This window comes from Neolamprologus multifasciatus, chromosome 11, assembly GCF_963576455.1.
Source record: "Neolamprologus multifasciatus chromosome 11, fNeoMul1.2, whole genome shotgun sequence".
In the NCBI taxonomy this organism is placed as follows: Eukaryota; Metazoa; Chordata; class Actinopteri; order Cichliformes; family Cichlidae; genus Neolamprologus; species Neolamprologus multifasciatus.
In genome coordinates, this window is record NC_140449.1 from 28,493,241 (window position 1) to 28,511,391 (window position 18,151).

At 40.2% G+C, this 18,151-nt stretch overlaps 1 protein-coding gene and 1 long non-coding RNA gene across 10 annotated transcripts in view; one reads left to right on the plus strand and one right to left on the minus strand.

The window, feature by feature from the left end:
- mef2d (myocyte enhancer factor 2d) overlaps positions 1-13,568 on the plus strand; it is a 100,099-nt gene extending 86,531 nt beyond the window's left edge. For 4 of the 8 annotated variants that reach the window (XM_085178147.1, XM_085178148.1, XM_085178150.1 and 1 more), the window contains 5 exons: positions 2,187-2,304; positions 2,563-2,740; positions 4,104-4,172; positions 7,526-7,576; positions 10,727-13,568. In XM_085178147.1, the coding sequence (XP_085034273.1) occupies positions 2,187-2,304; positions 2,563-2,740; positions 4,104-4,172; positions 7,526-7,576; positions 10,727-11,162 (852 nt within the window). In that variant the 3' untranslated portion in view covers positions 11,163-13,568. The remainder of the gene's footprint in view (positions 1-2,186; positions 2,305-2,562; positions 2,741-4,103; positions 4,173-7,525; positions 7,577-10,726) is intronic. The other 4 variants (XM_085178152.1, XM_085178153.1, XM_085178154.1 and 1 more) reach the window with 2 other exon arrangements.
- The window catches only part of LOC146508724 (uncharacterized), a 376,303-nt gene that overhangs the window by 260,062 nt on the left and 98,090 nt on the right, over positions 1-18,151 (minus strand). The window lies entirely within an intron of this gene.

An 18,151-nucleotide genomic window follows, 5' to 3' on the forward strand; every position in this document is an offset into this window, starting at 1 on the left:
TTTAATCTGTGCACAAACCATAAAAGTGTAAATCATCTTTTAACAGGAGGGTTTTTTAATATTTCTTAGCTAAAATAAGCTGCATAAAAACATGAAAGGTTGTCTGTCTCCTTAAACAATTCTCTGCAAGACTGCAAATTAATGTGTATTTACCAAAGGTCTTAAGAGTCTGGGAAACATAACCTAAAATGAACTTGGAACTTAGTGTTTGATATCATTTTTTAAAAAGTTTATATATAGTATAGAAAAAAAGCAATCGATTAAGCAATAGATTGTGTGGAGAAAATGCCAGATATAGCAACTATAATAAAAATGTAAATAAATAATGCATTTTAATATATTTATTTATTTATTATATTTTTTGATTTGTCTGAAGGTTCAATAATCACTCTTTATAAAAAAATTAAAATTTTATGACAGTTTTTTCATGGTTCATTCTTTAAAGGGTTAAATCTCAGTACTCTTTGTAAAATATTACCAAAACATTTGAGACCAGGTATTTTCTTTTACAAAGACTGTGCTTTTTATCCATTAAATTGAAATATATTGAAAACAGTCTTGGTCTTTTAGCAGTTGCATTTTCACGATTTCCAGTTTTTGTTATTGATGGAGTATTATTGCGAAGGAAAACCTGAAAGCAAATTGAATTTTAAAATGTGTATATTTAAGGGACAGTTGAGCCTAGCCTAACGTGACATTTGTGAAGCACAAATAGACTGTAGAGAGAAAACGTCAAGGGAACCGGAGCAACCACCTGACTCTCTGCTGTGTGTGAAAGCTGCTCAGCATGTGCATGTTTGGTTTCATCCGAGTGTCGATGCTCTGAGGATCAGAGTGAGGAAAGCTCACAAAGTCTCCAACCTGGAACACAGATGGACGTGTTAGACTCAGATACGCTGACCTCTTCAGTCCACACACACACACACACACACACACGCATGTTGACAGGTTCACGGGTGTTTCCTTGCATAAATATACCAATACCCACCCCTCAGAGCAAACGCACACCTCACATTGTTTATTCATGCCTCGCATTCCTTTCTGTACACACACACATGCACACACTAAATAAAAACACGTCCTTACACACACATTCAGCCCCTCTCGTCTCTCTTCTGTCAGCCTTGTCGATGCATGCGTTCCTGTCAGCATGATTCTCCGGCACAGCGATGCCTCTCATAACACCTTCCACCGTGATGCTACATAACACAAGCACCCGGCCCTGGCGACAGCATTGCCGTGCCAACGCCACCTTGAGATGCGAGACATTTCTCATCTTGCACGCCGATGTTAAAGTGTCACAGAAAAAGTTAAAACACCTCAGAGAGAACTGAGGTGCTTGGATTTTCTTGCTGGAAGCGGATATGCTTCTGGCTGTGGCATGATGAATAATGAATCTTCCAATGCCCTGCACAGGCACAAGTGAAATCAACTAAATGTTTATTATATTAGATTTTAGTTATTAGGTTTTCTTTGCTTCTGTCTCTTAATAAAACCTCTAAAGTGTCAGTACAACTCAGAGCTGGAAGTTAATTAGAGTTGCTGCACTTGTACTTTGTAAAGCACAGAGTAGAATACAGGAGATAATGTGTCTGTTTTTATTTGAAATAGAAGTAGAGCAAGCTGTGGTTTTAGTAAAATTATTTAAGTAGTAGCTGACCTTGGGTACATTACAGTCTCTGCATCCACTCTGCTGTACAGTGAAAAGCACATGCTAACCATTATCATTATTGCCGTTGAAAATGGATGAAGTCATGTGCCGTGAACCTCTACACTCAGTCCATATAAGGAGAAAAAGAGATGATTTGTTGTGGATCCAGACCAGGTTTTCTCACGACATGGAGCCGCAACACTGGATCTATGAAACCATTCTGGCTAAAACATCCATCTGAGATTTATAACCAAACCCTCTCTTTCAAATACTGCGTGTCTTATCAGAGATTCCTCAACATGAAAAACATCAGAAGGATTCGGTTATGAATTTAACAGTGCAAGTGTTTTAGCATGGATTAACTACACTGTGCAGAGAGAGACTTGCAGATGTTTATACCAAGAGGAAATGTTGCATATGAAAATCAACTTGCTACTTGTCAGTAGCTCAATGCAGACTTTGTTTTTAGAACCACTTCTTCTACTTCACATGCCCCAATGTTCAGCTTCCTCTGTCCATCTCTCTGTGTTCCCAGAATGCTCAACGGCTAGGCGGCTCCCAGGTGGCACAGCCACTCACCACACCAGTGGTCTCCGTGGCAACACCCAGTCTCCTAGCGCCCTTCTCCGGCATGCAGACGGCCTACAACACTGGTGAGTTGTGGAAGGCAGCAAAACTTGGAAGTCTTGTAGTGTGATGCCACAAACCACTATGAATATTCACTTTGTTCATTGTGTGAGAGCTTCTGGAGTGATTCTACTTCAAAGGTCTCCATTAATATGGATTAGCGCTGATTAATATTGATGCACCCGAAAGTTGTATGATGTAAAACAATCCCCCTCACCCCTCCTCTCCGTCTCCTCTCTCTGCCTTTCTCCCTCTGCGTCTCCCCCTCCATCCCTTAATCTCAGAGTACCAGCTGACGAGCGCAGATCTCACAGCGCTCCAGACGTTCACGCCACCGGGGCTGGTGCCTGGCAACATGGCTGCTTGGCAACAGCAACAGCAACCAGCAGTCTCTCAGCAGCAACAACAGCAACAGCAGCAACAGCAACAGCAACTGAGCTTGGCATCACTCAGCAACTTGGTGTAAGCTCCCTTTTCTTACTATGACACACCGTTAATGAGATGAATCCATTAATCTTACAACCTTTAACCTTCTCCTTGAAGTACCCGAGCAGTAAAACTTTTACAAGAGCCACACATGTCACATGATCCATTACACAAACCATAGCACATGCTCGTATACAAAGCTGTAACATCACCCAAGCTGCGGTTTATTCATCTTCGTGGTGACCTAGATACTTCCCCCTGCTCAGCTCCACCTCCCACTGCGGTCCCAGTCTTTAGCTTCTGGTTGCAAGGCTTTGCTTCTAGCTGCATTATGTGGCGCTCTAGATTTAAAACTTTAAAAGGTGCACTCACTCTTGGACGTGAGTCTTTTCCAGCTAACAGGTTACTCTTAGAACAAAATTTACCCTGAAGAATTTGAGCTATTTTGTAATTAAAAAAAGAAATCCCTGCAGCTGGTCTGAGTGCCCTCAAACCTTATATTTTGTTTTGCTGTAAAGCAAAAAAAGCCTGGAATCATCACTAGACTGATGGCCCATCTTCTTACTTTAGTAGTCCCATTGTTCTTGGTGTCTTGATGGCTATCCGGTAATGGATACTTCTAATGCATCTGTGAAACCACAGACTGCCTTTGAAAAAACAAAAACAAAAAAAAATGTGTATGTTGGTGCGTATTAACAGACACACTAGGCTTGATTTGCATTGCATGGTTAAATTGTGCTCTAAGGACATTCTTATCTCCTTCAGATGACCAGATCTATAACGAGTCAGACGAACTTATAAATTCCAAACAAGCGAGGTCATTTCAGAGCAGACACACACCATTAGTAGCTGAATCCAGCCATCATATTTTAACTGATTATACACCACTCAAAAGCTACTTTGTAAACAGTTCTTTTTCGCAGCTCAGTGCAGTACAGGAAGCAGACAACTGATGAAGAAAAACAGCTCCTTAAAAAGTGTCTTAGGTTTAAAACAACTAACTTACTTTTGCAAACACAGCTACAAAGGTGGGTCCGTTCTTTGAGTTCAGTGTTTGTGTTTGGGAGTATGTTTCTTTCATTATTGAGACATTCTTTGTAAGTCCTTCTAACCGAGGTTAGCTTCTTTTTTTTTTTTCTTTTTTTTTACCTATCTTCCCTTTGTTGGTGCTTTGCAAGACCATGAAAGCGATTTTAAAAAGTGAAATGTCACCATATTATTTTTACACTTGCAGAACTGATGTGTGAGTCTAATCAACTACATTTCTACTTTACAAATTAAGTTGGTACGACTAAGTCTTTATGTGACCATTCTGGGTTTGCTAGGTTAATGTGTGGGTGGGGGAGCAGCTTGTAACTGCCTCTTGTTTTGTCCTCCCTCCCCCCCTTTTTCTCCACAGCATGTGGGGTGCAGAGAAACAGAATGCGGAGATGGTTAACTGCATCTCCAATTTTGCTGCTAACCTGAGGTGAATGACATGATAGCATCTGGTGCTCTGCCACACTGTTTATCTGTCAAATTATTATACTCCCACAGTGAATTATGAGTCTATAATAACTTGACAGTTTGTGACCAAAATAACCAAAAGAAATACAAAATTGATGCAATTACATGACAAACACAATATCAGCCAGTCTTCTCTTTCCATTTCTATGTTTGATGTGATGCCTGTTGCTTTGCTCTCTCCGTGTATCACCGCTCGTTCACTTCTGCTGAGGCAAAAGCACCCTTTTTTCCCTTTCAGATTATCATTTGACTAGTCTGGTTCTAGGAGTTTTTATGCCACCTAAAGCTTAGATCTGAAGCTCTTTGGAAGTGTCATCAACAAAGAGGAAGAAGCTTCAGTGTGACAGCAGCAGCACCTTGCTATGTTCTTGAATGGAAGTAGTCTCTGGGTGCTGCTTTCAATTCCTAACACAAAACCAGCGCACAGCTCTGCGCCACCAGCATTGTTAGTGCATTACAATTTTACTTTTCAGCCATTTAGCTGTCACTCTCAGCTGACAGTCAGACAGAAGATTGAACTGCTCAGGTACACGTTGGTCTGAATTTCCTACACTAGTGGGACTAAAAGAATAATTTAGAGCTCGACAGTATAGAATCACTGTCAAGTGCAGCTATTTCTTAAAAAAACAAACAAAAAAAACGTGTTTATTTCCAGTTGATATTTAAGTCCCTGTAAAATACTCGTATACACACACAGACAAGGGCATTAAAGTGCTGCTATCCTCTTGTTCAAAATGTATGTATCTCAATTGAACAGCAGCTTCGAATCTTCATCACAAAACAGATTAAAAATAAAACAAATAAGAGAAATGTGTTTTTTGTTGTTTTTTTTGTTTTGTTTTTTTAAAGACACTTAGAATAATTCTAGCTGTCAGGAAGGAGATTGTTATTTGTTCCTCTGTCTGACAAGCTGAAAATCATCCAGGAAAATATGATAATGGGTTGTTTGTTAGTGTATACAACAGCTGTGACTCCAGGGGGTTGAGCATCTTTGAAAAAGCAGCATATAGTTAACAGTCACCACCAGCTCATATGCAGCAGAACTCTTCATATCGCCTTGTAAATGTTAACAAATGGCAGTCCAGATTGTATGAAATCCTTCTGCAAACAAATCAATTGAACCACTCGGAGATCCTGAAAAAGCAGCCAGCAGTGATTTCCTTGAGCGTTGGCTGTAATAATACAACAACTGTTTCTTATACCGACAGCAATATGGAGCATTTTTCATATCAAAAATATTCTTAACATACTAATGATTTTCAGGAATTTTGTAGGAAGATACAAGCTCAAAGTGATCAGTATGTTCAAGTATTTGCAAAAAGAAAAGAAACAGAAGGAGCAGGAAGTTTTACGTTTGAGCGCATGGAACCGCTGAAAGTTGGCGTTTTTGCTTTGCTCTATTCCTTAATTGTTTGATCGCCGTGTTTCATCACTTTTTGAGCTACTCTAACAAAGGATTTCTTTCATAATAAAATAACCAAGACATTCCTCAAAATACGAAAAAATTGTCCTGATTTTACTAAATAAGCAGGATCTCCCATTTTCTGCATAATCATGCCGCCCAGATGCTGACTGTGGCAGAGTTTCAGCAACCTCAGGTGTGACACTGGAATTGACACCAGGCGGATTTACAGTGTTGTGTGTGGGATCAGAATAACAGAATCATTGCCACTGAAAACAAGCAAGCACCACAGAAAATGTGGGATGCTTTCCCAGCTTGCCAAACTGTTCTCTCGGCAAAACGGAAAATCGTGCCTTCCTAAGGACAGCATGAGCAGACGTGGGCTCTTCTGCAGTCCAGACCGCTCTGCTTTGTTTCTGATTTCATCACACCGCAGCCTCACAGCGAGCAAACAAGCTCCTCCAATCAAATGGTGATTGACAGCTTGGCTGCGAGCCTCGCCTTCGCTGTCGGCCACACTTTCCCTCACCACAGGCTTCACGAGGAAATGATTCCTGTCAACTTACTCTCTCCATTTCCCTCGTTTTAATCATCCCTTCTTCCACTAGTTCTGTCATTCTGCTTATTTCCTGCTCTCGTGGTCAGGCTCAGTTAATTTGGTGTACACCTGTTGACTCTCATCTTCGCCCTGACTTCCTAATCTAAATGTTAATGTCACGGCTGCCCCTAAATCCCCTCACTGCGCAGCCTTGCATTCAGCTAGTCTGGGTGTTTATGGAGAAGTGGTCTCTGCATACTGGTTTTGTAGGACACGTCGCCATGGTTTGTTTCCTCACTGAGTCGATGTGTTATCAGCAGACACAGCCTCCGTTTGGGACATTCACAGGAAACAAACAGACCCACTTTCAGGGGTGGCTGTTTGCTAGTACACAAGTGATGTTTTAATGTACATAGCTACTAATCAATCAGTACAGAGCTTAAAAAAATTATTGGTTTCTGACTCTTTTTTTTTTGTGCCCAGCTTTTCTTTTTTGTTATACTTGTTTCCTAACTCGTAAACACAAACTGAAAAAAAGGAAGAACTTTTGGAGATGGTGCACACTCTGATGAATTGCTAAGAGGACACACTGTTTGTTGGCAGGGCACGATGCATACATGCTGTCAGAGGCTGAGCAGTTAAACCTCCTGGTGGGAATCAGTATTTTCTCAAACCCTAGATTAGAAACCACGGGGGATTCATTATACATCCCTCTACCTGTACGATAAAAATACAATTTTAGTTCTATTAAGTGTGTGCCATGTGGGTAATTTGTTTATTTATCCATTACATTTATATAAGATGGTCACATGTTAGATTGTTAAATTGCAGAATTACTTTACGGGGCTCAGAAATCTTTATTTAGCAACAGCAAGCTGATTTTTGGCACCACATGGACTCAACTTTAATAAGCAGACTTTAATAAACAGACTAATTGGCATGAATTTATTACAATTTCACAACTGACGCAGAGGCAAAAGAAAGTTAAAGAAGAATAGAATTTCAAAAATGACTTTGTAAGTATAAAGGTCTCTGCAAACTACACAGAAAATTAGTGGTATATTCCTTTAAGGAGAGTTTGTACTACAGATTGCCAATTTGTCTGATCCCATTTTAGGAAACTCAACCATTTCAATTTTACTGAAAGTGACTGTAAAAGTGCTTTGCATGTGGATGGTGATCACATTTTCTCAGCACAGGCTTAAGCACTTCTTGCCTCTAACAACATCCCAGCCTGACCGAAGCAGCTGTTAAGGCCCTTTGTTTTTTGTCGTAAGCGTGTCTGGATTGACCATGACTGGTCTCCGTCCCACTGTTCCCCTGCTGTTTTAGCTTTTTAAAACTTGCTTGTCTCTTTTTCCACCTCCCTCCACAGCTTGGCTTCTCAGCCCAACTTGCTCTTTGGTAGGGAGGAGGGCCTCTGCTGGTATAGTACTCTTTACACTTAAGCCACACAGCTGCAGCATGGCGCTTTCCCAAAATATCTGCTTCACAAAGGAACCTTTTGGTACTTTAACTCCAAAACAGCAGTGGTTAGTAGTAAGAAAGAAACAAAAGTATCATAGCGTCAAGCAGATTATATTTCCTTTGTTTTTAAATGTACCACCAAGATGGTTCAACTAAACTTAACTAATCTGACAAAGGAACTGCTTGCAATTACTAACTGAGGAGCTAAGAGTAATGGACATCCTCAGCAGAACACCATTTAGAAAGCTGAACTCAAAAGTAATAGTCAAGAAGCAGTCATGGCCAGCTACGCCAGTACCTGTTTATTCCTTTGTTGTGTACTTCAGTTTGTAAAATGTTTCTGTTAAGCCAAAGTAATACTGATAGCATCACTGTTACATCACCAAGGCTAATTTCTCAGTCCTGAAAAAGCTCCTGCTGAGCTGATGAGTAGGCCTACTTGTGATTAGTAAACTGATCTTGATCTGTAACATCCCTTAAAAAAATCAGCAGTATCAATAGACTAGTATTTTATTGATAGTGCACAGGTCAACAGTCTGATTGGAGTTAAAATTCTTGAAAAGACGAACCTAACCTTACCATCCTGAGAAAAGCAGAGCATTTTGGGGAAACACGGCTGCAGCTTAACAAACCGCACTGTAACCAAGTGTCTGCTTCTGGCTGTGCTCACCGTGTTGTTAGTGCTCGGGGGGTAGCCTGCCGCTCTCGCCTTCATCACTGTCACTGGACTGTTGACTCAGCCGTTTTCACTCGCCATAGCAACGGCACCCCTGTGGCACCGTCATCCATCTACCTGTACCGTCCCGAGCCACGACACGCAGGTTTGATGAAGTGGGTATGAGAGAGACGGCGTGAGCATCGTCCTACCAAGGGATTTGTGTGTGTGTGTGTGTGTGTGTAGGTGTGTGTGTAGGTGTGTTTGTGAGACAGTACAGGAGGGAAGGAGCATTTTATGTAAGGCAGGAAGAGTGCAAAACTTTAAGTGTGTGTCAGACAGAGGAAGACAGCGAGCACATTTGAGTGCCACGGACCCAGATCGCCTGGAGGAGTCCTATCTTAAATTCCCCTCTCAGTCTGCCAGTAATTGAGGGAATATTAGAGATACAGTGGTGCAGATGGCTCATGATATGACATATTAGAACACACCCAAGGGGCGAAACGCAGTAATTGGGAGCTTCAAATTCAGATCCACCATGTCAAGCTGGAGGACAGGGAAAGATAGAACGAGCCCAATCCAAAAAATCATGTCGACGGCGTTAAAAGGAGCGAGCCACAGCACAGCGTCAACAGTCGGTGTCAGCCACAGTGACAGGTTCGACTCAGCCTCCAGCCAGCGGAGGAGGGTGAGGTGGGGCTGATCAAAGAGTTTTGGCAGGTAGAAGCAGAGATGGTGACAAAGACGAAAGCTTTTTGGCATATAATTGTCCTGAGGATCTTAGGGCAGCGCAGTCAAGGAGTTAGGTGTGGATTGGTTCATTTGAAAACCTGTAAACATTTCACGTGTGAATCTAAATATTTTCTGTTTATCTGGAAAATACGTTTTATGCTGATCTAACTTACAAAACACCAAGTGAATACAATTTATCATATAACAATAGAGCATAATTTACACTCTACTGTGACACTCTTGGTTGGCGCTACTTGGAGGTTTAAGAGAACTGCTGATAGATTTGTAAACTAATAATAATCAAGTCGAATCAAATGTGACATAATGTTAAAATGTTCCAGGGGAAACGAACAGCACAAGACAAATTTTGGTTTTAATGCTAAAAAAAAATTATGGACAGCATGAAAAAAGCCATTAAGGAAGGAAGATCACGCTGCTGCTTTAGTTTTCTATTTGAATATAATACCGATGCCGCTCTCATAGCATGGACCATATCGGCCGGGAAAGATGCTCTGTGGCATATGCAGCTAAAAACGAACATGGCAGTGACCTTGCACACGCAAACAGAATAGAAGAGTGGAGGATGCGTAATTTGTGACCTTGTGAAAAAGATGCTCTTTTGAGTACAAGGGAAACTAAAAGTTAGATGCTTTCTGAGAAGGAATCGGGGGCGCACCTGGCAGAAAAAATGGACAGATGGAGATAAAAATCCACAAGCACAAAGGGAGATTTGCTCATTAAAGAGCTGTGGAAGTGGCCCAGGCATGGAGGAAAGCAACCTTACCAGATCAAGTATGACAGGATAGTATAACAGTATAGTGTAAAAAAACAAACAAAAAAACAAGACCAGTACCCTGAACCAAAAGCCATAGAGGTTGTGTTGTAGTCTTGGTTTGCACTGCTCCTTGGTGTGCCTAAAATTTTCCCATAAGAATAAAATACAAAGTACAGCAAAGACAAAATATAACTTTAAAATAGACGTGTAAAAACATTTAAATTCCAACATTTTTATATTTTTACACTGCAACAGATTTTCCCAGTTTTTTTAATAAACATAATTTTAGCAAACGACAACTAAAATATATTTGATTTCTGTCGTACTGCTTATCATATTTAAACCCTTCAAAATGTGTGATGTGTCATTCTTTCATTTATTTTAGGAAAAATGTTCTTCAGGCCCTTTAATAGCTGTTGTATCACAAACAAAGATATAAACAGAGCAAATACAAAATGCAGATGTTCTTGTTTAGCTACTTGCATCCACTGAATGATGACTTGAGTATCTTTTATGATGTTCAGCTGTAGACCTTATGGGATCCAACCTAATATCCGAGTGTTTCAGCTGCATGGCTTACTGAATTTGCTTTAATGTGCCCTTAAATGTAGCCTTATCTGTTCTTTGTGTCTTTGTTCTCCATGTGCTTAAGTCCACACAAGCCTTCATGTCCCGAGTGTATAGTGTTACCTGGGTGCCTTTTGCTTGAAAATCCTGCTTTTCATTTTACAAGTCCAGCATATGTTTACTGAATTCTTTGATCCATTCATTTTAAAGCGACCATTCTTTTACAGTATTGGCTGAGCTCTGTGTTCCATCCCTGCAAACTTTTGTCTAATGAAGATCTGCTCTCATGTACTTTTGATGGATAATACGTGTAGTTGCGTAATTTCATGCTGACATAATGCTTCTTGTTCTTTTCTTTCTTCTATCCGTCATTTCTCCAGGCAAGTGGGAGTACAGGGTGCCGCGCTGACAGTCAACACAAACCCCAACGTCAATATCAAGTCCGAACCCGTCTCACCAAACCGTGACCGCAGCACTCCCAGCTCCACCAGTGGGGTTGCTGGAGGTGGAGTGGGCCAGAGTCAACTCCAGGGACAAGGTCTGGTGTCCATCGCCTACCCTAGTACTCTGCGTCTTGAAGCGGGAGGCCAAGGCCGCTCACCTGTTGACAGTCTCAGCAGCAACGGCAGCTCATATGAAGGCAGCGACCGAGACGATGGCACCCAGGGTCGAGGCGGGGGTCTGGATTTTCACCACCAGATCGGCGCCGGAGCCCAGCAGCCCACCATGGTCCTTCTGCGGCCCTCATCAGCAGAGCCTCAAGAACAGGATGGGACCAACGTCAAGAGAATGAGGCTGGACACCTGGGTCACATAAACGGATCGATGGACAGATGGAGGATGGAGATGTGTACTTGTGGATTGTGTACATGCCCCACCAGCTCCAGCAGCCCCAATATCCACATTGCATACGCACAGACAAAATCCACCCACCACCAACCCAGTAACCTGCTGTCTACACAGTAAACCTCACATGGATACATACACAACACAAGCATGCTAACATACTCGCACATGTGGACACTCACTCGTATGGCAATGTGCATTCACGTTTGAACTGTAATGTATTCTACACCAAACCCAACAAGACCAGGAATTATTTATCAAAAAAAAAAAGACCATGCTGCACATCATTCAGCTGGATTCGGATAGAAGTGAATGAGTTTGTAATCAGGCTACAGTGGTTAGGAACTGTGGCCTGATTAAATTTGGCCACATGGACTTCTTGACAGTTTCTGGAAAAGCAGACAAGCCAAACTTGGTTTCCCAGCATGCCCCTGCCATGATTCACGGCTGGTGGCAATCTCTCACCTTCATATCTGTACTGTCTGGTTATCCACAGTAGGTTTTGATCAAATATGACAGCGCTGTATTAAAACGGTGCCACCACCGAGTCCACATCGATGTACACATCCGCCCATCCACAGTTGTGTTGCTATCACTCTAGATTTTTGTTTGTTTTCTAAGAGGAGCAGCTCTGCTCTTTTTTTTTCTTCTTCTTCTTTCTTTTCTTTTTTTTAAAGCGTGGAGTTTTGTCCCTCTGTCTTGACTGTTGACATTTAGAGTTTGGATTCATTTTGAATATGAAGACACTAAAAGAATAACTTGCCTCCCTTCTCAGTCAAGTCGGCGGCTCCATCAACATGGCCGGCATTGGGTCCTGTACAAGAATGGCGACCACCCGGGGTCTTTATTTAATCAGAACCACGCAGACCAGCTGTAAAACGAGGAACGCGATTTGTTGCCGAGGTAAAAGACTGCTTTTCTTTGAATCAGGGACGAGCTGCCACAGCTCAACGACACATGACGCAGATTCTCCTCGTTTCGCCCACATCGTGTCAACTACAGATGCTGAGAAAGGTGTGTGTTTGGTTTGTGTGTGTGCGTGTGTGTGTATACGGGTTTGTTACCTCAACTGGTTGTGTTTTCTTTTTTGCTTTTTTTTTTTTAAACCAAGTGAATTTGGATAAATCTTCACTTTCAATTTCATCCTTGAACACACACCTGCAACGCACACAGGTGAAATTATTTTTGTGAGCAATTCATGTTTTGAATAGATAGCTGATGTTCAAAGAGGAGAATCGTGAGGTACCATGTATATAAGCAATCTGTAACCTTTGTGGCTTTTGTGTGACAGGGATAAGGTTTTTTTTTTTCTTTTGAAGGTTAAAAAAATAAATCATATTCAAGTATATATTTAAACAGCTTCAGGCGGTAGCAAGGGCAGCTCTGCATTTGGGGCAAGAGACTACACCAGACGACAGGGATTGTATATATAAACTATATATTCGGCAGGATATCCCTTAAGGAAGTGGAAAAAAACAAAAACAAACAAACATTGATTCTCAGTGGATCTGTCTCTTTTATATTATTATTATTTATGTGTGTATATAAAGTGTAATATGTGGACGAGCCCAGAGAGGGTGTTGTAGAGGCAGGAAGGGAAGACGTAGCCGTGGTGACTCGGACTGTTTAGAGTGAGCAATGATTAGGACTCTGTCGCTGATGGAGGGCACTTTACCTTAACTCCCATCTCTGACACGCATGCACAGCGCGCACACACCAGAGTTAGACTGATGTATTTGGCTGGATAACAACCTAAAAATGGCAGGTACATGTAACATATTGCAATTTTTATTTATTTCTCAAAATTCTCTTTTGATGTAGTTTAATTTAAGTAATTTACAAGCTACAGTAAGGGTCTCAGTGTGGTTGCCTGATTGGAGCAATTTAATTAATTAAATTAATAATTCAATAATTGCAAGATTCAATATATTAAGTTAATAGATTGAAGCAGTTTTTTTTAAATGAGACTTGTTATTCTCATTTCCAGCTCCAGATTTTCAAACTTAAAGTTTATCAGGGTAGCTTTGCATGACTCACAGTTCAAATAAATCCTTGTATATCTTTTTTGCAGGCCCTCAGTTTATCAACTCTGTGAAAGCAGCCTTCCCTCTCCCTTTAAGCCAACTACTTTTTCTTTTCTATTGTCCTGCCCCTCACAAGAAAAAGACTTGGAATAGCAGGTAGGTGGCCATGGCCAGTGCTTTGTGTCTCAAATGACTGCTGCAACTGGCTTTGTAAAGAACCAAGAGTAGAAAACAAAAATCGAACATTTAGGGCTGAAAGGATTGAATATGTTTAGTATGAGCTGCATACGTTGGATAGAAAGCAAGGAAAAGGATGATAAGTCCAATTTAAGGAGTTGTTTACAATTTTTTTTTTTTCAAACAAAAGAGTTATGTTGTATAAAAATTGGAAGAGAAATTTTACTTGTAGCTGTGTAGCACTGTCTACGTCAAATTCAGTTACAAATTGTAAATCTTTCAAAGTCATTGCTGATGTAGTTTCATCTTTCAAACGAATCTTTTATGGAAGCATTTATTTGAAACCTGCTAAAAACTAAAGATTAGTAAAAAAAATGCCATTCCTATTGTATCATTTCGCTAAATTAAACTTTTACTGGAATTTTTCCTGGTGCAGCAACTGCCAAATATTGGGTATTTTGTGCAACTTGATGCAAAAGATTATTATCCACTACCACCATATCAGTCAAACTCTAGAATAAATACATATAGATAGTTTATGATTAAGCAAGCCAAGGATTTCCCTGATCCCTCTTTTTTTTGTCTCCTTTTAGAGGTTTACCTTTTCCTCCAATTAAAAGCCATGTTTCTATATTTAAAGGATCTCTCCTTCGCCTGTCACTGGTTGGCTGCAGTTTTATATTATGGAGAGTTTAAGAAGACGATGAAGGAAAAGAGAAGTGAAGGATGTAATTTTTCTACTCTATAAAGGTGGCAACGGTTGATTTAGGTTTTTTTCTTTTTCTTTTTAAACGTGGTGGTCAAAAGTGAAAATTCATGTATTTATTTTTCCTAAAAGCACTCTCAGCCTCCGTCCATTTGCTTGTTAAAAGCACTGGCGTTTGGGCGTCGTTCGTCGCTAAGCCGGAGGTTTCAGAATGACTCTTGATCTTTTAATGACTACCTCCCAAATCCAACGCAGACTTGTCGACTTTAGGTTTTACCGCATCCAGCCACCACATCCTTCTCATGGGCAGGCCCTCATCACCTCTCTCTCACCCCTGTCACTCGGGTTTTTTTTCCCCCTCCTCTCTGGAAGCTTAATCTCACACCCAGACAAACAAACACACGCACACATTTCATTACACACTCCTCTTCTGTTTACTCCGTCCAGATAGCGGGTGTCAGCGCTGAAATGACGAGTCAAATTATTTTGGGGTCATTTCCATGAGAAACACGACCACCACCAACCCCCCTCCCAACTCTATTTGACTTGCAGCTTCATCTCACACACTACTGCCATCATCTGCCCTTCAGTTCATCAGTGATTTCTCATTTCCTTTTTCTCCGTCTGTCACTCACTCAAACACCCACACACACACACACACACAAATTTATCCTCTGTGACAAGTCTGAGTGTCAATATTGCTTTTCTGAGTGCTTGGCAGAGTTAACATAAATCCCCAGAGTGTAAACACTTTGACTGTTAAGACTGTTGTGCCCTGAGCTTCGAACAAAAAAAAAAAAAAGAAACAAAAAAAGTCTGCAAGTTTTTATGTTTCGCCCAAGAAATGAGATTGTTTGTGAGCAGGCAGGCGAGAGCCCTCCTGAAGCCCTAACATGTTCTTTAGAACAACACTAGGGGTCGCTGTAATCACACAACAGACAATCGTGCTGAGAAGCCGTTCTAAGTACTTGCATCCCCCCCTGAAAGAGAGATATATGCTCCTGTACAATGATGTTTAGAAGTCTCACTCACTTTCCAGTGTTAATTTGTGCTGGTGACAGTCTGTTTTTAATTGTTCTCTGACAATTGATATTATTGTTATTATTATTCTTATCATCATTACCACAGCCACACTGATAGTAGCTGTCATGATGATATAGGTTTCTGAATTTTCTTTTATTTTGTTGTTGTTTTTGGTTTTTTTTGTTTTTTTGTGTAGGTTAGACCTCTTGTTTTCTTTGGAATTTTATTTTATTATATAAGAATATTCTATAAATATATTTTTGTTTTCATTTTTTGGGATTTTTCTTTCTTCTTCAACAAGGGTGTTACTAATGTTGCACGATTTGTATGACATGTAACAAGCAACACACGAGTAGTGATATTAGTTTCCACGTGTGGCTGTGGATGGAATCGCTGATTGAGTCGACAAATCGCTTCAATGCTGCAAAACTTCGAGTCCAATGTACAAACCTCTGAGTCTAAAGGGGGTGGGGCAGCGTGACACGTCTAACTTATTTCTGACCAGACACAATTATGTCAATGCATGGGCGTTTCAAAACAACAGAAGTGTGAATCATGTTATAGGAAATAAAATGTAATATTGACACAAAAACACATCACACAGGATTACATTAAAAAAAAAGTGAAATCAAAGAAAAAAAAAGTTTAAATAAATTATAGCTAATATATTGTGTTCGGCTAGTCTGCTTTTTTGTTGTAAAGATAATTTTGTTTTTGTTTTTGGAGAATGATATACAATTTGTGTATATTTTCATAAATAAAGTATGCACTGATATGTTATTACAAATTCTATACTGCTTTTACAAAAAAAAGTGTTTGTTATTGTACCAAAGTATCCATTGGTCCCCTCTTACCCTCCCCTTTTTGCGTATGTTTTACCGTATTTTATATATTAAATAGACAAGTTGACCTACAGAAAAAAGTTTGAGTTTGTGTAACTTATTTGGACTCTTTTTTTTAGTCTGATTTGATCTGTACGCATCATGGTGTTGCCACCACTAGAGGGCACTAGAGTGTTTGGTATTAGTGTTTGTCTCCAGTTTTCAGAGGCTTAAAAGTAATAGGACAGACCAATACGATTTTAAATATATGGAGTGATTTTAACACTTGGATGAAACTTCTTTGTTATCAGTGACTGATTAAGTGTAGATGTCTGCATAACAATGGCTGTAATACTTAAACAGTTAATGCAACAGTTTTGTTAAAACCTGTTAAATTAAAGCTACAAGTCTGCGTTTCAGACACATCTTAAGTGCTCATTTTAAAAACACTGTGACAGTATACAGAGTGCGTGTCATTCTCAAAATACTTATGGACTTACAGTGCTGTACAAAAGTTAGAAAAAAATACAAGAAAGTTTGAGTCCTGGGAAGCTAAATATAGAGAAATGAGGGTGGCCTGAGAGTTTTGCACAGTACTGTAACTGTAAAAAGTGCAGAGCAATAAAATGTGATGTGTGACTGCTCCGCGAAGGAAAAATATTCACAGCTTTTGTGGGGGTTTTCCACATTTGAACCCAATGATAAAGGACAGATAAAGCTAAATGTTTCAGAAAGTTTCTTTTATTCATATTGAGCCATCTGAGACTAATCGCATATATACATGAATAGAAAACTGAACTTACACAGTGGTTGCCTCACTGCAAGAATCTGCTGGGTTCAAATACACCAGCCAGCTGGGGCCTTCCTGTGCATGTTCTCCCCGGATCTGCATGGCTTCTCTCGGGTTACTCTGTCTTCCTCCCAGAATCCAAAGACATCCATGTTAAGTTAATTAGTGATTTTAAATAGGCTGTAGGTGTGAATGAGAGCCTCAATGGTTGACTGTCTCTCTGTGTTAACCCTGTGATAGACTGGTGATTTGTCCGAGCTGTACCCCACCTCTTGCTCTATGACAGCTGGGACAGGCCCTAGCTCAGCCATAATCCTGAATTAGATAAGCGGAAGAAGATGGATGGATGGTGCTTAAGAACAATTTGGCAGGGTGGTTTCCTGCTCCCTGTTGATTCCAGTCTAGTGTTTAAAGTGAAGTCATCTGTTTCCAAGAAAAGTGGCTCAATACACTAAACACTGAGCTGAAGAGGCTTCTTTTTTAACCATTAAATATAAGAAGCAGCCTGCCTAGTGGATGCAAACTACTTCTAAAGAGGGTTTTAAAAATATGTGAGTACATTTGAACTTACTTGACTTTCTAAAACAACGTGCTGATTTCCTGAAGTTAAATCGCAAGAAAACAATTTGTCCAATTATCTTAATATAACAAGCAATTATTCCTTTTCCTATTCTCAACATATGTCTCAAAATCAAAGATAATTGCTTTGTGATGATGGGTAAACAAAGCTTTACAGTATGTGGTATCAAAGGATAATTATTTGGCGATTACAGGAAAAACAATGTATGACAACTTTAATGAGCTTGAGAAACACAAGAGAAATAATTAGACGCACACCTTCCCAAGCTCATTCTACCTGCCAGTGTGTTAAAGTCTATTTTTATTTCGCAGCCTACAAAGTGAGAGTGCAGCAGAGTGATTTGCAAAAGTGCGATTGGAAGTACATCTTGAAGGTGTGATGAGCGTATAAAATTATATTTGAAACAAATGCCAGAAATTAACAATACAGCTAAATAAATGTTTCTACACATGTCTATATTATCCATAGACAGCTGTTGCTTTGCACTTATATACCCCACAGTTAACAATTTGTGTTAACATCTGTATCTGGAAAGCAATAATGCTACTTGGTGGCGCCATAATGTATGGATTTACATATTCGCCTAACAAAAACACACCTGCTTCAGTCTCAAGAGGAGATCCAATTCCCTTGGGGATTGTGTCAGAAAAGGCATCTGGCATAAAAATCTGCCAGGTCAAATATGTGGAGCTACTTTCCATGAATAGCAGCATCGTACACAGCTACTTTCAGGAGCATTTGCATGTAGCTACAGTGGGGCAAAAAAGTATTTAGTCAGCCACCGATTGTGCAAGTTCCCCCACTTAAAATGATGACAGAGGTCAGTAATTTGCACCAGA